The 25,092-nt window shown below is 37.2% G+C and overlaps 2 protein-coding genes and 1 long non-coding RNA gene across 4 annotated transcripts; 1 reads left to right on the top strand and 2 right to left on the bottom strand.

Annotated features, from left to right (window-relative positions):
• Window positions 1–252: 252 nt before the first annotated feature.
• On the bottom strand, window positions 253–12,584 carry asmt2 (acetylserotonin O-methyltransferase 2). 2 transcript variants are annotated; one of them, XM_087289350.1, is made up of 9 exons: window positions 12,407–12,584; window positions 11,734–11,831; window positions 9,335–9,509; window positions 9,020–9,149; window positions 6,912–6,980; window positions 6,235–6,353; window positions 5,997–6,134; window positions 2,205–2,327; window positions 253–2,090 (listed from the first exon to the last, which is right to left on the bottom strand). In XM_087289350.1, exons 2-9 carry the CDS (start codon window positions 11,812–11,814, stop codon window positions 1,879–1,881), a joined length of 1,047 nt encoding a protein of 348 aa, XP_087145476.1. In that variant the 5' UTR covers window positions 11,815–11,831; window positions 12,407–12,584; the 3' UTR covers window positions 253–1,878.
• LOC147833103 (uncharacterized) lies at window positions 1,624–5,809 on the top strand. Its single transcript, XR_015513426.1, has 3 exons — window positions 1,624–1,853; window positions 1,960–2,099; window positions 4,898–5,809. It is a non-coding gene; the product is annotated as an uncharacterized LOC147833103 (long non-coding RNA).
• A 1,488-nt stretch (window positions 12,585–14,072) lies between the features above and the next one.
• On the bottom strand, window positions 14,073–24,217 carry pgrmc2 (progesterone receptor membrane component 2). The gene is given in 3 exon segments (NM_213104.1): window positions 14,073–15,732; window positions 17,134–17,289; window positions 23,789–24,217. Coding segments are annotated over 3 exon segments (606 nt in total). The 5' UTR covers window positions 24,141–24,217; the 3' UTR covers window positions 14,073–15,634.
• Window positions 24,218–25,092: the final 875 nt, after the last annotated feature.

The raw sequence follows: 25,092 nt of genomic DNA, 5'->3' as shown, positions 1-25,092 counted from the left end.
ATCCTTGGCGGAAAACTGTTTAAATAAAGGAAAGTGTCATGTTATGTCATCACTACTAATCCAAAGTGGGATAAAATATGTAATAATAAATCTTAAATATCCAATCAAATAATTTTAAGCTTCAAAATAATTCTTTTGAGTTGTTTGTTTGCTTTATGAGAGGGTGAGGTGCTTCACAAATATCCTGAACCTTTGGAGAAGATACAAAATGCAAAGACTGTAAATCCCATAGGATCACTTCCCAGCAATAGGCTTTGTTCATTTTCCTTTATTAGATTTTTCCGTTGGAAAATATAAATGTTTGCCACATGATCAAGGGTGGAGCATGTGTTTACAAGAAAAAAACTGTACACAAACAAAAGATCTAAAATAATGATTTAAAAAAAAAACTTTTAATATAATCATCCTTTGGCCACCCAAGGTGTGGACTTTATTCCTTCAGTAGAATATAAATAAGGTTTTTAGCGTAAACTAAGGTCTTTGGTATTCAATTAATTGCAAATGAAAGGGTACCAGTAGTTTGAGAGTGACCAAAAAACATAAACACAATACAAAGTTTATATCTGTGCCTCTTTATGAGACACTGGACGTCTTCTGAAGAATAGTAAATGGTCTGTGCAAGAAATTGAGCCTTATTCATTCTTTTATTTTATTTTCGGCTTAGTACCCTTATTAATCTGGGGTCACCACAGTGGAATGAACTGCCAACTTATCCAGTATATGTTTTACGCAGCGGATGCCCTTCCAGCTGCAACCCATCACTGGGAGACATCTATACACACTCATTCACACACATACACTATGGCCAATTTTAGCTTACCCAATACACCTATAGCGCAAGTCTTTGGACTTTTGGCAGAAACCGGAGCACCCAGAGGAAGCCACACAAAAATGAGGAGAACATGCGAACTCCACACAGAAATGCCAACTGATCCAGCCGAGGTTCAGACCAGCAACCTTGCAGTGAGGCGATCGTGCCACCCACTGCGCCATCGCATCGCCAAATTGAGCCTTTTTTACAACAATATTAATCCACAGTGTTAAGCAAACAGTGTGTTGATGACAGTCTGGAGCACAAGCTTCACGTAAACAATGTTCAGTTTCTCGACTGATTGTTATGCTTCCTAAGACTGCAGCGTGTCAGCAGGACTCTCAGTGTACTAGTAGCCACTAATTAGCATTTTATTAATCAGCAAGGACCGAAGTTTCGGCTACAAAATCTCATTTAATATTCTGTATATTAATATACTAACAGCAAAAAAAATAATAATTCTGGGTGAACTATCCCTCAAAAAATCCATTAAAACAACCTCCTGTAGTAGGATGAGTAAATTAACTAGGAGTTGTCTGGAATTTTTGACAAAACAAAATCATCATATTGATGAAACTGAATGATATGGATGCCTTGTTTAGTTAAACATCTCCTGCTGCTATTTTATTTACACATTATGCATGTTTTTTCATGTTTTATACATTGTTAGTACAACCAACAACCACTAGGGGTCAACACGCAACCATTTATCAAGATGGCAGTGCAAAGATACACCAGACAGGATGGAGGGAGGAGCTTATTTTTGACACATCACTGGCCAATGAAAAACAGCTCCTGTCCCACCGCCTCTCAGACCACTTCTGTAGGCCTCAGGGAGGAAGATTCACAAATAACTACACCTAATCTCTACCAAGACTTCAGTCTTCAGGAGGAAATGTAAGGATTAGTAGTGTATTTACATTGTGATGGAGAAAATACTCTTTTATCATATTCCCAAAACAAACAACAAACGTCTGACGTGTGCGTGAACACGATTACTGATGTGTCTGATCAAAACAGGACTGCAGACAAGGCAGAAAGGGTACTAGAATCACTTTGGTTCTTGTTCATTTGAGTGCCAGAATAGCATCGTATGATTTTCCGGTCCGACAGACCTGCACGTCACTGAATCCTGCATCTGTGAGCAGGTGTGTGTAATACGACGGTGGATGTTCCTTCCCTTCGGTCTGGACCAGCATGTTCAGAGAAAAGATCTGAACCATAGTTGGACCTTTGCGGGTCTCAAACAGCAGAGCCTCTGCTATCAGGACACCTCCACCTAGAGATGGTAAGGAGGACAAAAGGGCGAGTCAGATGCTTGATGTCCTTTGAGGGCCATTGATTACTACTGTTGATCTGGTAATCTTGCTTTATTGAATGTGGTATTTCTCACCTGGATGACATGCTGCGTGAATCTTCCTCAGCAGCTTGAGATTTTTCTCCTCTTTCCAGTCATGAATGATTCGGGCAAGAATGTATAAATCTGCTGGAGGGATTTCCTCTTCAAAGAAGTCCCCTGCAAACACAGAGATTAGAAAAACTATAGTAGAGTTATATTTCATCACTGCAGTTTTACATTACAATTTAAATGTTCTAAATCTTTTGTTTTAAGTTTATGAAAGTCTCATGCTCACCTAAAACATGGTGATAGTGTATATGAGATGATATATATATATATATATATATATATATATATATATATATATATATATATATATATATATATATATATACATACATACATATATACATATATATAAATACGTAGATTTTTTTTGTTTTTTTTTGTTAAAGAGACAGTTCCCCCCACATGAACACACACATTTCAGTGTTATAAATGCTTTTTAATTCTGTTTTACACAAAAAGAAGATATATTGAATAATGTTGAAAACCACTGACATCCATAGAAGGATAAACAAATACTATTGATGTCAATATTTACAGGTTTCCTACATTCTTCAAAATAACTTTTTTTCTATTCAACAGAACTCCCACTTTAACTAATCCTGTACATTCATTTTCCTTTGGCTTAGTCCCTTAATTCATCTTGAGTCGCCACAGTGGAATAAACCGCCAACTTATGTTTTACACCAGTAGATGCGCTTCCATATTAGGAAACATCCATACACGCTCATTCACACACGTACACTATGGCCAAAAAAAATTTTTTAATTCACCTTCACCTCATGTTTTTGGACTTTGGGGGAAAGCGGAGCACCCGGAGGAAACCCACATGACCACGGGGAGAACATGCAAACTCCACACAGAAATGCCAACTGACCCAGCCGGGACTTGAACAAGTGATCTTTTTGCTGTGAGGCGATTGCACCGTGTCGCCCTAGTCCTATACAACTGAGTGTTTGTTTGTTTGTATTTTTGTAGTTTTATATTTAGCTTTTGGCTTAAGGTGGAAGTCAGAAATAACAAGTATGGTCAATCCAATTACTCTTTACACACAGCTGAGGTGTTTATCCAGTCACACTGCATCAGTTGGCCAATCAGAACAATGATGTATTTTGGCTGAAAGAGCTCAAAAGTCTGCATCTAAAATTCACATTTCCCGACTATATACCAGCTGAAAAACGAGATGACCAGAAGTATGTTTTAATTCAAAAGTACCAGGATGACACTGTGGTGGTGAATGTAGTACTGAATATCCAGATTACATTCATACTACACACATTTATACAACTCACTCACTCACTCACTCACTCACTCACCTTCGGCTTATTCCCTCATTTTTCAGGTGGTCTGCACAGTACAATAAACTGCACACATTTATATAAAAAATAAATAACACAGGGTCCTTACACCTTTTTCACCCTAAATTCCAGCACTTTTCAAGCACTTTCAAGGTGCATTTGTGTGCTTTTCCAGCACCTAATGACCACGATTAATTACGTTTATATATGTTGTATGTACTTTTTCACATTTAAATGCATTGTGCTATTTTGAAAAACAAAATATGACATTTCAACTTAAATTGTTGAGTACTTTAGTGCATAAATTTATTAGGATAGTTAACTTAAAAATGATTAAAAAATTAATTTTTAAAAGTTCAGTTATTCGATGAAGTGTGTTTTTAAGTTTGGCCTCTTTCTACCTAAAGTTGATATCTTAAGAAATGAGCTTACAGTCAGATTTTGTTTGGGTGTTGTACCAAACTTTCATGACCAATCGTTCATGATATTTCATGTGCATTGCTATTTTTTCTTTTTAGCAGTCATTGGATTGGCGTTTCAGGTGCAAAGATACTTTCTGAGTGAATGTCTCCTAAATGCGTATGAAGCTAATAGCGCCAAAACAATCTGAATTTGTATTGTGTTAATCTGAATTCTTAAAAAAAAACTTGAAACTGTTTTTTTTCCATACCCAATATCTGCAGTCTTTGAATTCAGAACAAATGAAATTTAAAACGAAGTCTATAAAAATCTGACTTAAAAAAATTAAGTTGTCTTAAATTTCAGATGTTCAATTATCAAGTTAAAAAACACACATTCAAAACTTTTCTAATGGGACATAATCAGTATTATTACCTAACAATTGTTAATAATTCAATTTAACAATTCAGATTGTTTTGGCTCATTATTGGCTCCATAAATACACGCATGCTGTGAACATTTTGGAATGAAAACTGGTCGCACAACAACAATTTATGCACTCGCACATATGCTCCAAAATATATTTTGAGGTCACATAGATAAAATCGTGCGCATATGCAACCAAAACAGTCACAATTTCGAGCCCTGCAAGTTCAAATTCAAGCAGGTTCAAGCACTTTGTATAAAATCGAAGCACTTTTCTAACCTTGAAAACACAATATTAAAAATCAAGCATTTTCCAGGATTTCCAGCACTCGTAAAAACCCTAATAACGTTTAGAGGTGATAACATCCTAGAGGTGAAGTGCGTCGACATATAGCACCAAGGTGCTCACGGTGACCTGAGTTCGATTCCCACCTCGAGGTCCTTTGCTGATCCTTACCCTCTCACTGCTCCCCATGATTTCCTGTCAATTCTCTACACTGTTCTATCCATGAAGTGGTTAAAAATTCATTCCTTTTCTTTTGTACCTTTATTTTTTAGGGGTCACCAAAGCAGAATGAACTGCCAACTTATCCAGCATATGTTTTACACAGCAGATACCCTTCCAGCTGCAACCCAGTACTGGGAAACATCCATACACACTCATTCATTATGGCCAATTTAGATCATTCAATTTACCTATAGCGCATGTCTATGGACTCTGGGGGAAACCGGAGCACCCGGAGGAAACCCATGTGATTACAGGGAGAACATGCAAACTCCACAGAGAAATGCCAACTGGCCAAGCCGGGATTCGAACCAGCGACCTTCTTGCTGTGAGGCGACAGTGCTAACCACTGAGCCACCATGCCGCCCAGATTAAAAACTCTGAGAAAATAATAAAAAAATAAATACTATATAAAATATATTTACGGATCACAATAAACACATAATCATTATTTTTGTGAAGATCAAGCATGGTTGTTATTTTGTAAAAACAAAAAACAAACAAAAAAACGTCCTAGTCCAAAAGCATTCATTGTGCGTTGAAGCTTGTTCAGTTTAGAATACATTCATTCATCCATTTTCTTGTCGGCTTAGTCCCTTTATTAATCCGGGGTCGCCACAGCGGAATGAACCGCCAACTTATCCAGCAAGTTTTTACGCAGCGGATGCTCTTCCAGCCGCAACTCATGTCTGGAAAACATCCACACACACATTCACACACACACACACAATTTAGCCTACCCAATTCACCTGTACCGCATCTCTTTGGACTGTGGGGGAAACCGGAGCATCCGGAGGAAACCCACGCGAAGGCAGGGAGAACATGCAAACTCCACACAGAAACGCCAACTGAGCCGAGGTTCCAACCAGTGACCCAGCAACCTTCTTGCTGTGAGGCGACAGCACTACCTACTGCGCCACTGCCTTCCCAGTTTAGAACATATTTAAAATAAATATCCCTGAGTGAATTTTGCCTTTTTAATTTGAGGCCATGAATATTTGAGTTAGTTTTGAGGTCATGCAAATGTACTTTAGCTAGGCCTTTATTCACTGTAATGAGAATATTTGTTTTCAGGGCAGTTCACAAGTTCAGGAGGACAGAGAATCAGTCAAACGGCAACCATTAGCAATGTTACAATGCATCATTACGCACCCGCTTGAAAGCAGATGGTGTCATCTTGCTGGGCAAAATGCCGTTGGGCAGTCTGAACCACAGACGGCAGATCCAGAACCGTGACGCTGGAGGACGGATATTCTTTAGCCAGCTCTCGAGCCAACGCACCAGAGCAGCCTGCAATAAAAACACAAATTAACATGGGTTCCACTTTTGCTGCCTCAATCATTTAATGAAAAACTACAACATTTCTGCAATCAAGAACATTCACTCTCACCTCCCAGATCTATAACAGACTTGAAGCTCGAAAGATCGAAAGCTGTCACTATGTCATGGCCGTCAATGACCCACGTAGAGTTCATCAGTCCCATGAACTTCAGCATCTCCTCTTCTGACCTGAAACGACAGATGGTACATTTCCAAATGGATTCACACCGAAGTTGGGACAAACAAACCCAGATACTGACACTTCTGCCATCTGTTACAAAACACGGCCATTAGCTTTAAACAGATGCACAATCATAAATAAAATGTTGGGTATGAAAGACCACAATAATTGGTATAATTAATATGAATTAAAAAAAAAAACATAACGATATTTAAACAGAAATATGAGTTAATAAATTCTCAACTATACTAAATCTAACGAAGCCTAATGACACACACACACTCACAACACAGTTGATACAATAACACAAGTCCTTTTTGCAATGTTTAGCTTTAGGCACTACAGCACACACACAGACAGTCCCAGCACCCCTCCAGACGCCTGTCATAAAGCCTCAAAGCTGAATGGCTTGTAGTCCATGACCTAGAATTACACAGCACCAGCGGCTAATCGCTTAAGACCGCATCACTGCAGTTAGAGAAAGGATTTTTAATCAGGTGACGTCTAACAACAACAAACATAATCACACAAACCCTACTGCTAATATTAAACTTCAGCACACACACCTGTATATGGCAGAGAAGATCTCTTCAGACGGCAGGCCGAAGGTTTTCTCATTCTGGTTCTTCCCTTCCCTGAAAAGTTTTTAGATGTTCTGATTATTATTCCCTTCCCAAATTAAGAAAATACTACAGTAACATATAGTAAATCCTAAAGTGTTTTTAACCATACTATAGTAAAGTACTTGAATTAAACTGTTTTGGTGATTCTGCAGTTGGTATATTAATAATAGTTGGTACAACAACAATAAGTAATAGAAAAAAATATTTAAAAAAAATACCCAATACTATAGTTTTCAACAACAATAGGGTATATCATACAACACTGTATCTATACTACAGTCTTTTTTACAGTTCATTGATTGATTAAAGTTGATACTACAGTATGTTCTAGCCTTCATTACCCCAGAATAACACATGAAGTGCACTCGTTTTTGTGATTGTTTTAGAACTTCTGATTCAGTAGCCTATGAGAGAAATGACTAGGAATAATAAACAGCGGAAAACGATAAACTACTTGCTCTACAAACAAGTGTTTGCATGACTATACATAAAAAGAATAATATAATAATAAATTATCATTTTGCAACATCAAGCAGCAGAACAAGCCTCTAAAAATGAATGGAAGTGAATGAGACTGGAAGTCTTGAGCCAAATAAATTCGAATGGCTGCGCCCACCCGTACACGGAGAATAAGGTGAATAGTATGTACTATAAATCAATATGGCTTTTTTATATGTGTTAGAACACAAATTAATTGTTAATATTTTTGCCTCCAGTTTTTGGATTTTTTTTTTTTATTGGAAAACAAAACAAACATTTTAATTTCAAATAATAATAATATATGTACACTCACTGGCCACTTTATTAGGTACACCAAACTAAAACTGGGTAGGATGCTATTTAGCCTTCATAATTGCCCTAATCCTTCGCGCCATAGATTCAACAAGGTACTTGAATTATTCCTAAAAGATTTTGGTCCATATTGAGATGATTGCATCATGCAGTTGTTGCAGATTTGTCATCTGCACATTCATGATGAGAATCTCCCATTCCACCACATCCCAAAGGTGGTATATTGGATTGAGGACTGGTGACTTTGGAGGACATTTGAGTACAGTGAACCCATCCTCATGTTCAAGAAACCAGCCACCACCAGCCTAAACTTTTTTCATGCTTTAATTTTGTTGATGCCAAATTCTGACCCTACAATTCAAATGTTGCAGCAGAAATCAAGACTCCTCAGACCAGGAAACATTTTTCAATCTTCTATTGTCCAATTTTGGTGAGCCTGTGTGAATTGTAGCCTCAGTTTATTGTTCTTAGCAGACAGGGGTGGAACCCGGTGTGGTCCTCTGCTGCTGTAGCCCCTCTGTTGCCTTTCTATCAGCTCAAACCAGCCGGGCCATTCTCCTCTGACCTCTGGCATCAACAAGGCATTTGCGCCCACAAAACTGCCACTCAATTGATATTATCTAAATTTCGAACCATTCTCTGTAAACCCTTGACATGGTTGTGCATGAAAATCCCCGTAGATCAGCAGTTTCTGAAATACTCAGATCAGCCCGCCTTGCACCAACAACCATGCCATGTTCAAAGTCACTTAAATCACCTTTCTTCCTCATTCTGATGCTCGGTTTGAACTGCAGCAGATCTTCTTGACCATGAACACATGTCTAAATGCACTAAGTTGCTGCCATGTGATTGGCTGATTAGAAATTTATGTTAACGAGCAGTTATCTAATAAAGTGGCCGGTGAGTGTATGTGTGTGTGTGTATATAGTAATAAAAAATGTCAAATATGTAATTTCACAGTGCTACGTTTTTACTTGTTTTGTGGTAAATCATGAGATGTTATAACAATTTAATTCTTCTACAGTATTAATAAACATATTGCCACGACAGTCAGAAACTGATAAGGGTTTGTTTCCAAAAAATAAACTAAATATTATAAAAAATCCAAGATTTTAAGCGTATTTAACCAACTAAATCCATGACAACTGGGAATAATGTGGAAATGAAGGAAAAGTGTTCATTATATTTAGATCTCCAAATGTTGGAACAAATTTCAGAATAAAAATTAAGTGTCTCAAAACTGGGATGGATGAACCTACCTAACAGCGTCTACCAGATTGTTCCAGAGCGGGTAGATGGTCTGAGAGGAATAAATGATCAAATCATGCAGAGATTTGGGGCTGCTTTTGGCCAGGTAGAGATTAGCAACATCTGTACTGCTATAAAGAGCTTTGAGAGAAGACAGAGGTAAAGCTTTAGAGAGGTAAAGCTTTTTTTTAAAGCTTTTTTCTGATATACTAGACACAATGAAAGCATGATGTGTGAACAAACACATAAAATGTCTTTTTGTTTTGAAGAATCTAGGTTATTTCCAGCCAATTGTGGTGGAATGATGAGATTGTTAAGCAGCTTACCGTTTCCCTGCACCACTTCCACATCCACAATCTCAATGGCAACCATCAGATCCAGCAGACGCTCAATGCCATCTTGACTGGTGCCAAGCTGCTCTGCCACTTCAGCTGCACTCAGAGGCTTTTGGGACTGGAGGAGCAGGTCGAACACCCCTAACTCACAAGCTGAAAATATCGCCTGGAGGAGAGGAGAAATTTAGGTAATCATTCCAGATTGGATAAAATATTTGTGCAAATATATTGCCTCAAAACATTTGAGTAAACAATCAAATTTTTCAAAAGTTTGTAGAACTTCTGTGTTCAACAGAAGAAAGAAACTCAACTTTGTTAGCATAACTGTCACATAAACCCAAATCTTTATGATGTTAATTATTTATAATACTATTTTCTAAACACATCCATGCATATAGTTTTGAAATACATATATAGCCGTAGAAACGTTAATAAATACTAATAACTGAAAATAAAAATACACACACAACCAAAATACAGGCTCTATTCTTCTTTACAATGGCAACCCTAGAAATTTCAACGTAAACCAAGATAGCCAACAACGCACAATATTACAGTCTATTTTATGTTGATCTAGTTGATAAAATACACACACTTAATATATATGTATTTTAAATATAAGTCTGATGTAAAGCATGGAGGAAACTAAAATTAGCCTTAAAATGAACTATTGAGTTCATGTGACTTGTTTCTATTAGGTACAACGAAACAGTGTGGATTGCACAAAAAAGTCCTAGATCGAGAACTTCTCCTGTCATTGATGTGTCTGCTATGTCTTTTAAAAGATTAAATGCATTTTTAACTTCAAAAAATGCAAGGAAATGTTCATAGTGTAATTAAATGTTTGCATTTAATTCCACAATATTAATACAGAGCATTGTTTGGTTTGTAATAAACTACCTGACAAAAGTCTTGTTGCCTATCCAAGTTTTAGAAACAACTAATTATAACTTGACCTTAAATTGATCATTTGGTATGAGAAGTGGCTTATATGAAAGGCAAAGGTCTCTAGATTACGCTTATTTTATGTGATCATGCCTTGATTTTTAATTATTTATTAATTATTATTTATTATTCATTATTTATTATTAATTAATATGGCAAAGAAAGCGTTCTTGCAAGTCTCCCACAGTTCATCAAGATTCTTTGGATTCTAATACAATGCTTCCTCCTTCATCTTACCCCAGACATGCTTAATAATGTTCACATCTGGTAACTGGGTTGGCCAATCCTGGAGCACCTTGACATCAAAAACTTTGATGTGGAGGCTGAAATATGAGGAGCGCTATCCTGCTGAAGAATTTGCCCTCTCTTGTGGTTTGTAATGTAACGGGTAGCAAAAATGTCTTGAAACCTCAGGCCATCTACTCTGCAATTCTCTTGCATGCCCCCATACTGAATGTAACCACAAACCATGAATTTTCTTCACCAAACTTGACTGATGTCTGTCAGAATCTTGGGTCTATGCGAGTTCCAGTAAGTCTTCTGCAGTATTTGTGATGATTGGGATGCAATTCAACAGATGATTCATCTGAAAAATCAACCTTCTGTCACTTTCCCAAATGATCAACTAAAAGTCAAGTTATTACTTGTTGCTTTTAACACTGAGATTGACGACAAGACTTTTGTCAGGTAGTCAGGATATTGTCAGGATTTTTTGATGAACAGAAGCAGTAAGTTGTTTAGTTATAAATCTATTTTTATATTTTACACCTATTTACTTTTACAAATTAACACCAACTTAAGGCAATATAAAATTATTAATTTGTATTACCTTAACCATAAGCATTTGCACTCCATTTCTCAAAGAGAACCCCAAAATTAATGATAGTATAAATAACATGAGCCAATTAGGTTAAAATGTACAGTACGTAGATATACAGGGAAATATTTCATATTTATTATTTTTATATTGTGTTATGACTAGCTCCAATTTAATTTCTATTCACAATTTACAAGACTCCATTTACCTTTATCTAGATCACTTTAAGTTGCCTCAGAGTACAAAAACTGAATTTTATTTTTTATTTTTTTTACAAACTTCTGTTACTTCATAATCCTTTTAAGCACTAAAGGACCTTACTTAAAGTCTCATGGGACAACAGACTCCTGAGTCATTTTAGTGTTTGACTCTGTGGCTTTTAATAAGTCATAGGCTGGTCCTGCTGGAGGCGAAAGCAGTCCTGAGCGCTACATGGGACACAACAGTGGACTGACACAAATAATAGATGCTCTCACATAAAACATTTACTCATAAATCCACTTATAAATGTCATGGTAAATAGTTATTGTTATGAACTGCTAATGATTCTTGAGGTTGATCCACGTCAAAGCAAGCATGACCGATTAAAGCAATGTGTGTTTACAAAGACAAAACATGAAACACAAACCTTAGAGATCCTGAATCCATTGAAATATTCCAAAAGCTTGAAAGGATAGTCCAGTTCACTCTGGGACAAATGCTCAGCCATGATGAAGAATGTCCTTTCTGCTATAGTCAATGACAGAATCAGTGTCACAATTAAAGAGACTTCCAGTTATATTATTGATCAAATCTTAACAGTTCTTGACAAGTGAAGATAAAACATGAAAGTACACACTAGAAGCTGCTTTTAGAGCATCATTCCAAAAAAGATAAATGATTTTATCCTGTGTCAACTAGGTGTTCCCTGCCTGTCCATGATATTTTCTGTTCTGAAGATCGACTAGATAATGCAAAGATACGATGCTCATGTCCAGATAAGAAAATGTTATGAAAATATAGATTATTTGCAGTCTAAATGCACTCATAGTGTAGGTTTATCAGAATCTGTGGTTTACACACTTTCACAAAGCCGGTCACTGTGAAACAATGTACCGTTATTATTGTGTAACCACAAAATCTTTCAAGCGAGCTGCTCACGAGACCACGATCTCAATTATGATGCCCTGACCACAGTAGCAATTATATATTTATTCAAACAATACAAATATGTATACAAAGATGAAATATATTTTACTTCAACTGGAATCCCTTGGCGTTTATCCATCAGTGTTTATACAGTTCAAGAAAACCGTACTTACCAGACAAAAGAGTGTCGGTTTGATGTGGAGGTTTGCTCACAATTCTACTCCAAATCCGACTCTTCTCATACAGTCATCTCAGGGAAATATGACAGTACTAACGAACTGAAATACGAAAGAAACTGTGCGACTGTTCTCTAATAATGTCTGATTCGGGAAAATAGGGTTCTTTAGAGTCGAATCATTTTAGTGACTCTGTTGAGTCAGTTCACTTAACACTTGACTGCATCGGGTTTAGCGACAGCGATTTGACGTAAAAAATAAACATATGACCAAAGTAAGTGTAAATACAGCTGTACTTTAACCCTTTACAAAGATTTTTCGTATTGCACAGTGATATATGTCACGGACGACGAGGCGTGATGTAAACTCTAAACCGGTTCGGACGATTTCTCGGAAAGAACCGATTCGTGGGAATGAACCGAACTTCCTTGAATACCTTTGTCACCGTACCGTTAGATTTTCAGTGACATCTGGTGGTTGATATACCGCACAAACTCACTTTATATGTTGTGATTAACTGATATTACAGTCAAGGAAAGGATCTTGTATGCTGGGAAAACAGCACTGAAGTCAGTATTATGTGGCAGTATGTGGCATTCTGTGTGGAGATCACATGGCGTGGGTTTCCTCCAGTTTCCCCACAAGTCTAAGGACATGCACTATAGGTAAACTGAGTAAGCTTAATTGTCCCTAGTGTATGTGTGTGAATGAGTGTGTATGGGTGTTTCCCAGTGATATGTTGTGGCAGGAAGGGCATTTTCTGCGTAAATTTTCTGGATGAGTTGGCGGTTCATTCCGCTGTGGCAACCCCAGATTAATAAAGGGATTAAGCTGAAAATAAAATAAATGCATTACAATAACAGAGCTATATTAAATGCTATAAACATATACGTTATAAAAACTTGCAGATAACGACTTTGTTTTATTTATTTTTTAAGATTGCTGGGATGCTGATTTTGTAAATAAGGTGGGAGATGTAGTAATGAGTTCTTAATAGTGTAGAAATGACCTTGAGTTGTTTTCAGCTCTAACAAACGAGACATTTCACACCAATACACCATGCTTGGTATCAATGTCTGCAAGCCATTAAAATGGTCAACTACTCCCTGCAAAAACTACTCCATGACTTTATAACACATTGCTTCATGTGCAATTTCATCAATTATACAAAGCAGAACCAATGCATTCCTCAAACCACAAACTCCCTCCCTTTTGCAGTACCATATTATTTACAGATGTAACATGCTTTACTATGCTTCAGAGCTTTGAGTTTCAGAAAACGCATTATAAAATAAAATGTATTATCATTATTATTATCATCATTAAAGAAATGCTACATTTTTAGACTTGTAATGAAATGAGTAAAATAGCATATCAAGCCAACAAATAAATTTTTAAATTAGTTTGACATAGTGGTTATTCCCAGCTGCTAGTTTCATAGTTTTGAAATGATGCCCCTTTGTGAAAGACAACCCTTATTTCCCACTTGATACCAACACAACAGAGCGTGCAGAAAGAGAAACAGTAGTTATTTACCAAATGTATTTATTTCTGCAACAACACGTTCTTGTCCTGCTCCCCCCCGAGAGCGCACACACACACACACACACACACACACACATCCTTGCAAACTCCATTTAAATACATGACGTGAGAGCCAGCATTACCTCACTGTTTGCTGCACATGCTTTAATAAAATGATACACATATTTACAGAATCCACAAATTTCGCCTCACCCCCTCCCCCAGCAAAGACAAAATATTTGTCCAAACTTGTAGTTCCCCACTCCAGAAGAAAAACAAAAATAACACTTAAGGGTGGATTTGAAAAATTACCCACAATTAAAAATAAACTCAGCTGAGAAAAAGAAAAAAAAACTAAAGAGAGGGAAACGGATGGAAACAGAGAAAGAGCAATGGATCTTTTGGCCAGTACAACACAGCAGTGCGTGGAGTTTAATAACAGCGCAGATATGGCAGTAACACTGAAATAGCTCATAAAGTCTATGTACAAGATCACGATAATGGCGTCCGAGCCTCTCAAGTCCGTTTCGCTCACAGACGTGAACACGCCTCATCGTACAAACTTTAAGGAAATGAAGGGAAAGGATGCCTTGGCTTCTGAAAAACCTCCTACGAGTAGATAACGGGAAAGGGCAGAGCAGGACACGGTTCGTCTTTGCGCTTTCTCAGTCTCAGACCTGTATCTTTCTACATCTCTCGACTATTCTGTAGTAGAATTAAACAGAAATAAGGCACAATAACTACACTGACTGTTTCGTTAATGGGGAAGGGAGACTTCTGTTGACTGATGAGCCGATCCAATTAAACGTGTGTACTGATCTTCCCTTTGCATCCCGACCAGCCGTTCCGATTTATACAACTCCAATAAAACAAGAAGTTTATGGCGACGATGCTAATGGATAGCCTCCCATCCCTAATGCTTTACAATCACATTGTGACAAAGAAACACTAGAATCTAGTGGTGCGCACAATAGAAAAACTGCTAAGAGCACCCACCTACCAAACCCCCCCCTTAACCTTTGGATTGACTGGCTTTTGGATTGTTACCATTTCCATTCGACGCTGACTTTGACTTAAAACGACAGTGGATGAATCTGCATGAGCTTCTAATGCTCGAGACGTGACCAATTCAAACAAACAAAAAAAAAGGAAAATAAAAAAATAAGAGACCCCAGGTTTAACCTGTAGTGGACTGAACTCCAGGCATCTGCCCCGCTCTATGTACGCTCACGAACAGTGAAGTCCCCAAAGAAAATGAAGTGAATATAAAATGTCTGTGTAATTCAGTGTCTCCTCCTTTCAATCATCTCTTCACATTGTCAGTCCAAGCCTGAACACTCGCATGTGCGATCAAGACTCAAGTTCTGTTGGACTGTAGGGTAAGTCACAGAGGGTTTAGGGTTTAGACTGCGAAATTAGGGTTTAGTAGTGTTTGATGGTGTTTCTGGTCTAAATCAGGGACACAAGGAGCTGGATTGAGGTGTCAAGAACAGATAAGAAGAGTAACTCTGAAAAGGCTATTGGTCTGTTTTGGCAGAAAAACAGTCAGAACGGCTGGGGGCTTTTAGACAGACGTGTTGATCTCCGCTGTGATGGAGCAGTAGTGGGACAGGTTCTGAGGGGTTTTCTTGCTGGGGTTAAACGATTCTGAATGGTGGCCTTCTCAGTCCTGGGCTTCAGCTGCTGTGATGATTCAGCAGATCATTCGTGTTTTTGATGGTCCTTCATGTCCTCCTCATCTGTGTACTCAGATGGTTCGTCTCCTGGCTTCAATAAACGGCCAACATAGTCATATTTCTCTGAGAAAGAGAGAGAGAGAGAGATATTATGAATATCTCATACATACTTATGTTTAGACAAACTGAAATGTAGTAGTAATTAGGGCTGCACAATATATGGTTAGGCATGGATATCGCAATGTGTGCATCTGCAATATTTACAAAGCAAGATCTGAATTTAAGTTGACCAGGAGCTACATGCGGTTTGTAGAGTCACACTGAAGTTTAACCATAATAGAGTGAAAGTTTATCAATCGCTTGTGTTTTTAAGGTCTGTGACTGAGCTTTTAAGAGAGTTTGAGACATTTGGGCACATAAAATGATGTTTGGAGGTGTAACAAAGATTAATTTCATTCCATCATTTATATGGAGAAAAAAAAAATTTTACTTGCAATTTTTGTTTTGTTTCTATTTCAAATATCTACAAGCCGATTTTACTTTTACATTGGCACATGGTTTAGCTTGTTTAAAGACAAAAAAAATCTAAATTTTTACTTGCAGTAAAAACAAAACAATATTTCTAACTTGATCGAAGAATGAGACATTCAACTAGAAATGAGACAAGGCAAAATAATTTTTGTGATCTACTTAAATACTGTTTGACACCCCAGAAAATGTCAAATAGAGCTATTCAAACTTTCTTTTGAAACTGTGTTCATATTGCATCATTTATTGCAGAATAATTAAATATCGAAATGTAAGAATTTTCCAATATTGTAGTCCTAGTAGTAATGACCTTGGACAAGTTAGCATGGACCTGTCGGTACTGCTAGTAATAACATTTGACTACAGAGAGCACTTTTCCCCATTAGTATTGTTGTTATTAATTAACTACAAAAAAGTTAACAAAACAAAGTTAAAATGACAAATTAAACATAAAAGTTAAATTAACATAATAATAGCCATATTTAAACAACATTGTTACATGCATAGTGATCTTCTTTAATATAAAGTGCAGCCCTATGTTGTATTGAAACAACCCATTTGAAGCATTGTTTAATAATTAATATTAATGCACTGATTTATGTCTCTATTGTTAAACAGCATATGCTAAAATATTTTATTTTATCACCACAGACAATTTGTCCAGCTGCATTGATCTGTAAACTTCATGTCTGATTTCCACCACAGGTAGTGACAGAAAGCTCAAGCAGCTTATCGCACACTCCCTCATCTCACACAGCAATACAAACAGATAAGAGGCTACGCTACACTAATTCAATCTAAATCAGCCGAGTGCAAATCTCATCAAAAACAGCTACAGAACGGCAGCAACAAACAAACATTCTCCAGCATATATTCAACAATACTAACAATTATTATAGAACAACACTTCAACAACACTTATGAACAACACTTCAAATACATCAAGAGCTAATAAAGTCTTTCAAGCGTTGTTAAATGTATGGTGCAACAGCTTACCCATGAACTGCATCTCCCATTCTCGAACACTTTCCATCTGTACAGCATTCAGGTCTGAAAGGTCATCATACTCGTCCCGCAACGCGTCCTTCTCCAGGCAGAATGTTGCCAAACCCCGAGAAGCATCACGTCCCGCAAAGATCCCGTAGGGGCCCTCTGAATTGACAAACACACAGAGTATAAAGGTCAGCAAGACAAATTTAAGAATTTTACGCACAACTTCTAAATACAAGCAGAACTGAAAGTGCAGTATTGTTAGGGGTTACCCACCCTATGGTGTGATCTGATCATAGCTGAATTCTTAAAAAAGGTCATTTAAATAGGTCAAATTTTTGCACAATAAAAAACACGGGTAGAGCCAAGCGATTTGGCCTAAAATCAAAACCTCGATTAATTGAACATTTTAACTCAATCACGATTAATGAATGACTTTTTAATTTATTATTATTATTATATACGCTGGCATATTACAAGTGACAGATTTTTGAATTAAGGGTGCAATCCTCGATTTTAAAACAATTGAAGAAAACACACACTATTTATAATCTATGATTGTTTATTGAACATCATCATTGAACAATTAAAACACACATTGCCTACAACCAATAGTCATGTTTTTCTTTTAAATAAGTAAAAATAAATAACTTGCACTTTTGGAAACAAAATTTATTATTTTTAATGTTTTCAAAAGTAGAAAATAAGCAGCGTCTCTTCTAAATAAAATAACTATTGTATATCGTTTTAAAAAGTGCATTTCTTGAATATTCTGTAAACAAATGTTCATGTAAATAATCATTTTATTGTAAAAATATGGTGTTTCAAGGCATCTTTGCCGCAGATTCCCATCTTTGTCAATGTAGTGCAAACGTGCGATGTGGAGTTACATTTCTTAAGAGGTGTGCGGGTATGCAACCGTGTGAAGGCTGCGCCGGATCATACCCATGCGTTCGACGGAGAAGTATAAATCAGCTTTAACAGAGCAGGATTTTGTGACTCCACACGCAGTAGGTAAAGCTATTTAAAAAAAATTGACCTGGAAAAATTAGTTTGATTATGGATTCTGAATGTCGATTTCATTTACTTTTCGATTTATTGCCCAGCCCTAAAGGGTAGTAGAACTTCAAAAAACATAACATTAAGAGCAGGGCCAGCTAGAACCTGTAGAAATATTTTGCTATTGTGACCAGCGTAATATACAAAAACTAAAATTCAGACAATTTCTACACAATGTAGTATAGGAAAATAATATGTTTATTTAAGCTTTACAGTGCAAATGGAATTCAAAACACTCAATTAGTTAACAAACCTACAGCAGGTCTCTTAATACATCCACTCAGACAGAAAAGATTACTTTGCAAACTGTTCTATTTATTTAATTTTGAAAACATTTGCATATTCAAAAATATTATGGAAATTTATATAGAGACTGAATGAAGAATATTTAAGCACATTAACATAGATGAATAATAAGACTGAACTACCGGGCCAAAATTCTGCAGATTTCTGTGGGGACAGATTCCTTGCCTAGTTAGAGTTAAACTTCTTTGAAATTGATGGCCACATTTTTTGAATGCATAACAGAACAGATAAGATGAGTTTGAGACAGACTTGTATAACATTTGCATTTGTGTTTTTTTTTGCAAAGATATTAAACAGGCAAATTTGAGTTACATATTGCAACTTTTGACCACTTTATGCTAGGTGTTTTTGGAGTAAAAACTCATTTAAAGACTGAGTAAACCAGAAGCTCCTACCTACTTCAGTATGGTGACATGTCCAACTGAATATTAGGGTTTTGTTAATATCAGGGTATGAGTTTTTTTTTTTTGCGCTCCAAATTCTCACTTGTCCTAAACTAACAGTTAGATTGAAGTGGTTCAGGATATTCTGTCCATGCCATCATCAGAGACAGAATGGCATTTTAATGCGATAAGTTCTTGGCCTGAGAAAAGAACCCAGGAGAACCGCATGAGACTATCCCAGACAAGCTGTCATCTCAAACCATCCAAACAGCTGGGACGAATGGAGCCAGAGGAATGCAGGTAAACACAGAGCTTCAACAAAACAGCTGTGACTCCTCACTGAATAAGGAAATGAACTAGAGATACTGTGACAATACATAACACCATACCAACAACAATCTTCTCCAGCTGCACAGATTGCTGAGGACACACCTCTCCTACCAAACTAGAGCCATAACGGAGTAGCACGACAGACTGATGAACTTCAGTCACCTAAACAAGATGATGTGATAAAGAGCACACAACACTAGCTACATGGACAGTTTTACTTCATGACTGCATAAACAGGAAATAGAATCCATGATTCATAAATAATACGACTGACAAAGGGTTTCAGATCAGGCCTGACGATGACTAGGCTGCTCTGGAATGTGCCATTTCTTTCTTGACAGAGTTTTAGTCAGTGTTTATTCAAAACAGAAGGCGACGAAAGAGAGAGCACAAAAAAAAAAAAAAAAGGCTCTGTGGATGCTTCTTTTTTTTTCGGTTCATCATCTGATCACCATGTGCAAAAGCAAATAAGCTCATTCGCACATAAACACAATCTCCTTTCAGCTGTTGAGCAACAGTAGTCTTAAAAGAAACAAACCAGCCAGACATTGACCAAAAAGAGCAGTCTGACCTATGGGCCAGTGATAAGATACCACGTCTGCCTACAAAGTACAAACCTTTGTCATGGTCTCATCAGATTATAAACCACTGCTGCAATAGAACTGCAACAACAACATCTTGATTAAATTGACAATGAAACTAATTGCTAGAAAACTTGATTACTGAATAAGTGGATCTATGAAGCGGAAAACATCATGAAGACACGTCATGTTGATGTTGTGTGAATAATGCATTTCTATGGACAAAACACACACATGATACGTTCAGCAAAGGACACAATTGGAAAAGTGTAAACCGTCCTAAACATGAGAATGCTTAATCTTAAATGCTCCAAACTAACTAGCTTATATGCACAGCAAGATGTAGACATTTGCTACTTAAAAAAGCCAATACATACGTTTATTGCATTGTATCTTTCATTTAATGCAATTTCAGCTTCATTGGGGATCTTCATGAATCATGGCAAAATGATAAACATATAATCAATCCAATAATAAAACGTTTAAACAGAAAAATAAAACCATTAGTCTAATGTAACAACTTCTACTGCATTAGATGTTTTATAATAATATAGGGTAAGAATATTTTTCTGGCAGACCTTTGCTGAATTCTTTAACCGAGTTTACATGAGAGTTTATAACTGGATCTGTTATTTGCGTTATGTTCCTGCCATCAAAACAAATGTTTGCACCTTAATTGAACAAGTAGATAGCTTTAAACGTCTTTACAAGCAACCACGTCAGATGATGCATCCCATGGCCATATTCCGGGATGACAATGCTCAAACTGTGAAAATGGTTTAGGGAGCACGAGGATTCACTGTCACACATGATTTGGTCACCACAAACATCCTTAAGCACACTGAAAAGCAATGGGATGTGCTGCCGTTCTGGTGATTTAAGCCTCCTACTGTCGATACAAGATCTCTGCCAAATATTAGTGCAACTCTTGATGGGAACTTAAGAAAAATGTGATTTTTTTTTTTTTTTTTAACATTGCCAAAACAAATACAAAAAGGCGTTTAGCAAAATATTGCATGCTCAGTTTTTGGTCAGCAGCTTGTTCTCTCAGCTGCTTGATAAATATTTGTGCTATATTTACTGTTTACAGGGTCTGAGATGAGTTTCCTTTCAACTTGAACAGTTAAACTCTTATCTGTAATTTTACATGAGATTGCACAGGCTAGTTCATTAAACTTCACTGAACGAGTGTCGGCACACCAAACAGACCAAGCGCTATAAAAGAAGAGTGATAAATCTGGCTAAATACTGATTTTCTTGCAATACATTAAAAGCAAGCTTATAATTCTGTATGTAACTGCATTTTTGTAAGAGATAAAGTAATAGAATAAAAGTATATGAAGTTAATAGCTGTCTGTGTAATTATATTTATTCATTCATTCATTTTCCTTCAGCTTAGTCTCCAATTTATCACTACAGCAGAATGAACCACCAACTACTCCAGCATATGTTTTACGCAGCGGATGCCCTACCAGCTGGAACCCAGTACTGGGTTAGCACCTATACACACTCTCATACACTACGACCAATTTCAGTTTATTCAATTCACTTATCGTGCATGCCATGGGCTGTGGGGGAAACCGGAGCACCCGCAGGAAACCAGTGACTTGAACCAGCAAATTTCTTGCAGTGAGGCAACAATGGTAACCACAGATCTACCTAGCCTTCGGCATAATAATATAACATAATATTACAATGTTGAGATGAGTTCCTCAGACCAGTTAGCATTTAATAGAATTATGTTAAATAATTAAAATGTATAGATTTTTTTAAAATTTTGTTATAACTTGACAAACAAGCAGGACATTAAACATTCTATAATGTAATGGTAATATTAACCCATTCTGTGTCTGCTTAAATTGCAGGACAACATGCGTTGAAAGGATTCGAACAGGATTTGAAGTAAAGTTTATAAATGTAGAAATTTACTAAAGTTATAATATTTAATTTTATATTTAATATAAAATGATTGCATTTTAACAATAAATAACATGTGCTTTTGTCATTATTTGGTGAACAGAATATTCTGGTTTAGTTGCTAGAAAAAGATTAGATGTGTATAAATAAACAAAAGTTCCTTTAAAAAGTCCAAGCAAACAGTACAGCAAATCTTAATAGACAAGTTTTTGACAAGGTCTATCTTAGAGAATCTGACCTGCTATTAAGAAATGATTAAAACAATCTTTAATTGCCGCCTTATTGAGCAACAGGTAAATAAAAGTGATCTAATGTTGTGTGCGGTAAAATGCTGCAAGATGCCACATGGGACTACAGGTGTCCAAGCGAATGACGCACTGGTCAGAGTCTGATCTGCTGCTGACACCACATCTTGAGCTCTCCCATAAACGCAGCAGATGGTCAGATAACATATCTCATATATAAATATAGCAGAGGGAGATGTGAGGCCCAATCACAGACACTAGTTTGAACTGTGAATCAAAACATGTTAAATGCAATCAAAGGCAGCGATAATCCACATACACCAATAATATCCGCATTCTCAACTTCATTACAGTTAGATTTCCAAATATAAACTCCAGACAGACAAAAGCCTGCTGTTCTGGCTTTGAGAACACATTTTCAGATATTACATGCAGCAAACAGCTGTTTTGCACAGCAGCTGAACGCCTGTAAAGCGTCCAGGGGAAAGCAGCAAGCGTTTCCCCTGCAGGGAAGGGAGGAAGGAATGAGGCTCAGTGCTTGAATTCTTAAGCAAGGCTGCTCCTAAACTCAGCTGACCTAATATCCATCATAGCAAATCAAGCTGTTAACTTTACATGTTCAAAATAAGCCTATAGATTAATGTTTTATACAGCTCTATCCGAGCTGTGCATACCTGTTGGGTGTGACAGCACATGGCTCTCACCCACTCTTCCACGTCAGACATGGCTCTCGCTCAAAAATGCACTGACATGACCGGTTGATGTCTGGGAAAGAGTTCACCAACGCAAAACTGAGCGGCAGAAAGGTGACCGCAGCTATGAAGAAGATAGAAGTGGCCTGCCAAGAGGCTGGCAAACTCAAATTAGACATCAGACCACCTTGTGCATTATCACAGCAGGGGTCTCTGTAAATCTTTTTCTTTTCTTTTTTTACTCAGTGACCAGTGTTTAGCAGTATGAGCTCTCCTCTGACCAGAGCATTGGCAAGTATAAGCTGGTTGCTTATCCCATGGCAAACTGTTGTTCTTAAAACTGACTAGCATCTACTTTGCACTCATATTCTAGTAAATCCAAACTGAACTTGTTACTCAGATTTTTTTAAACAAGTAATCTGAATACAGAGCAATTAGTAAATAACATTAACAACATGTACTTACGACAGGCTTAGTGGCTTGTAATTAGGAATAATCTACTATTGTTACTACAGTACATGCAACAAAGTCACCAGCAATTTAACTGAATATTTCATCTATGAGTACTCACTAGATGATGATATTGACTCCAGTGTTGCCTAACGTGAGTATATATTAAAGTGCTCGTACTCATTCAGTAGATACTAGTCACTTCTGTTGAAACCAATAGTAACTTCACCTTAACTACCCCAGCTGCAACACTTGACTTTTCCATCGATACTACTGAAATATTTACTGCAGACCAAAATGAGCTTCAACAGTTGTTTGAATCTAATCTAGGTTTAGACGAAAATAAGATTACACGTTATTCCATGTTGTCGTTACAGTGTTATTGGTGTAATACAGAGTGAACGGCCACAGTATATTTCGGTTAACGTTAGTTGCTTTTGATTGTGCGTAATACAAGCATTGCTACTACTATAGTTAGTACGCTAACTTACGTGTAACAAGGACACTACTAAAGTTAAATAATTAGTTTTAGTATAAGGTACTACTCATTCTTGTTTATTAGTCACTAGTAGCTAGTAACAGTTATGTATTCCAGCGTTACTAGACTTTGTTGACTGGATGCTAGTACCTTCTCCACAGCTGAAGTTAAAATACCCCGCTCAGTGTGGGTGTGAGCCTGAGCCCTGCGCGCTCCTTACCGCGTCCGTAAAACTTTTTGCCGCTGGTCACGTCGAAGACCTTGGTGTTGACTGCCATGAGGATGCGCGGGTTCTGCACGCCGTCGTAGTCGCGCAGCTGCTGCAGGGTGAAGTCGCGTCTCCTCATCTTGGGCAGCGGCGAGGCCTCACTGCCCCGGCCCAAATCCGCGCCCGCCCTCCTCCACCAGCGCGCGTAAAGCACGTAACACGCGGCCAGCACGAGCACGAGAACGCTGAGATTGAGCAGCATGCCGCCTAAACCGAGACCGGCCCCCGGATCCAACTCCTCTGTTGTCCCCTGATCGCCGCTGGTGTCCGCCACTGCACTCCTACCGTCCCCATCGTCCGCCATACTGCAACGATAGCGCCTTCCCACCACTCGCGCCCGCCCAGCTGGCACGCAAGTGCTCGTCTGATTGGCTGACTGTCACCGGAACAGCGCGTTGTCTGTCGGCATTTGTAGTTTTCTGCCAGCGCGGCGCCTACGAGCGTATCCGACCAAACAAAGGCTTTTGAAAATGAAAAGGCGCTAACCGTCAAGATTTATGTTTATCACCAGCTAACCGCGATAAAATAATAGAGCGTTGAAAATGTTTTTAATTAACATGCAGCTCTAATGCAGATTTCACAATGAAAAAAGTCAGATAAAAAAAATGAATTACAGACAAAACAGATTTAATTCCCTAATCATTATAGGGTAATGTATAATAGTTTAAAATTACAGTGCATAGTGTCAGACCTTTATCTACACAACTTACAATTTACAAGCGTTGTTATAGTAAAGTTAATCCATCTGTGCTGTATTCTTTTCAATATATAAAACTGTTTATAGTGTACACTAAAAGTATTGTTTACAGTGCTCATGTATCCTGTCTTTAAGAGGATTTAAGTAAAAAAAAAAAAAAAAAAATATTCTGGAAATGTTATCTCCATACCTGAAAAATCTTTAAAATGTCAAGATATCTATCTATCTATCTATCTATCTATCTATCTATCTATCTATCTATCTATCTATCTATCTATCTATCTATCTATCTATCTATCTATCTATCTATCTATCTATCTAATAGTAAATACAATAAGAAAAACAATACATTTCATTTTGGGTTTTTATAAACAGATTTTAATATATTTTATGATTTTTTTACATTTTACAATTTATGATGAAAGAAAAATTAAACCGACATGCATACCAACACACAAGCGCACACAAAACAAAAATATCACAATAAAATGAAAATCAATAAAAATGAATTGATTAAAATTAGAGAGCTGCATCTAATATTTTTATGTACAGTTTTTTC

Source organism: Danio rerio, chromosome 17 (assembly GCF_052040795.2).
Source record: "Danio rerio strain M-AB ecotype USA chromosome 17, GRCz13ab, whole genome shotgun sequence".
In the NCBI taxonomy this organism is placed as follows: Eukaryota; Metazoa; Chordata; class Actinopteri; order Cypriniformes; family Danionidae; genus Danio; species Danio rerio.
The sequence above is the reverse complement of the archived record's forward strand: the minus strand, read 5'-3'. Positions and strand labels throughout refer to the sequence as shown.

What these genes read in the sequence shown, in the direction of transcription:
- asmt2 (XM_087289350.1), bottom strand. Translation starts at nt 11,814, where the DNA reads ATGGCTGAGCATTTGTCCCAGAGTGAACTGGACTATCCTTTCAAGCTT. An exon ending in ATGGATTCAGGATCTCTAAG is followed by an intron (nt 9,510 to 11,733) that starts GTTTGTGTTTCA and finishes CCTCTCCTCCAG; the next exon opens with GCGATATTTTCAGCTTGTGA. An exon ending in AATCTGGTAGACGCTGTTAG is followed by an intron (nt 6,981 to 9,019) that starts GTAGGTTCATCC and finishes AAAACTTTTCAG; the next exon opens with GGAAGGGAAGAACCAGAATG.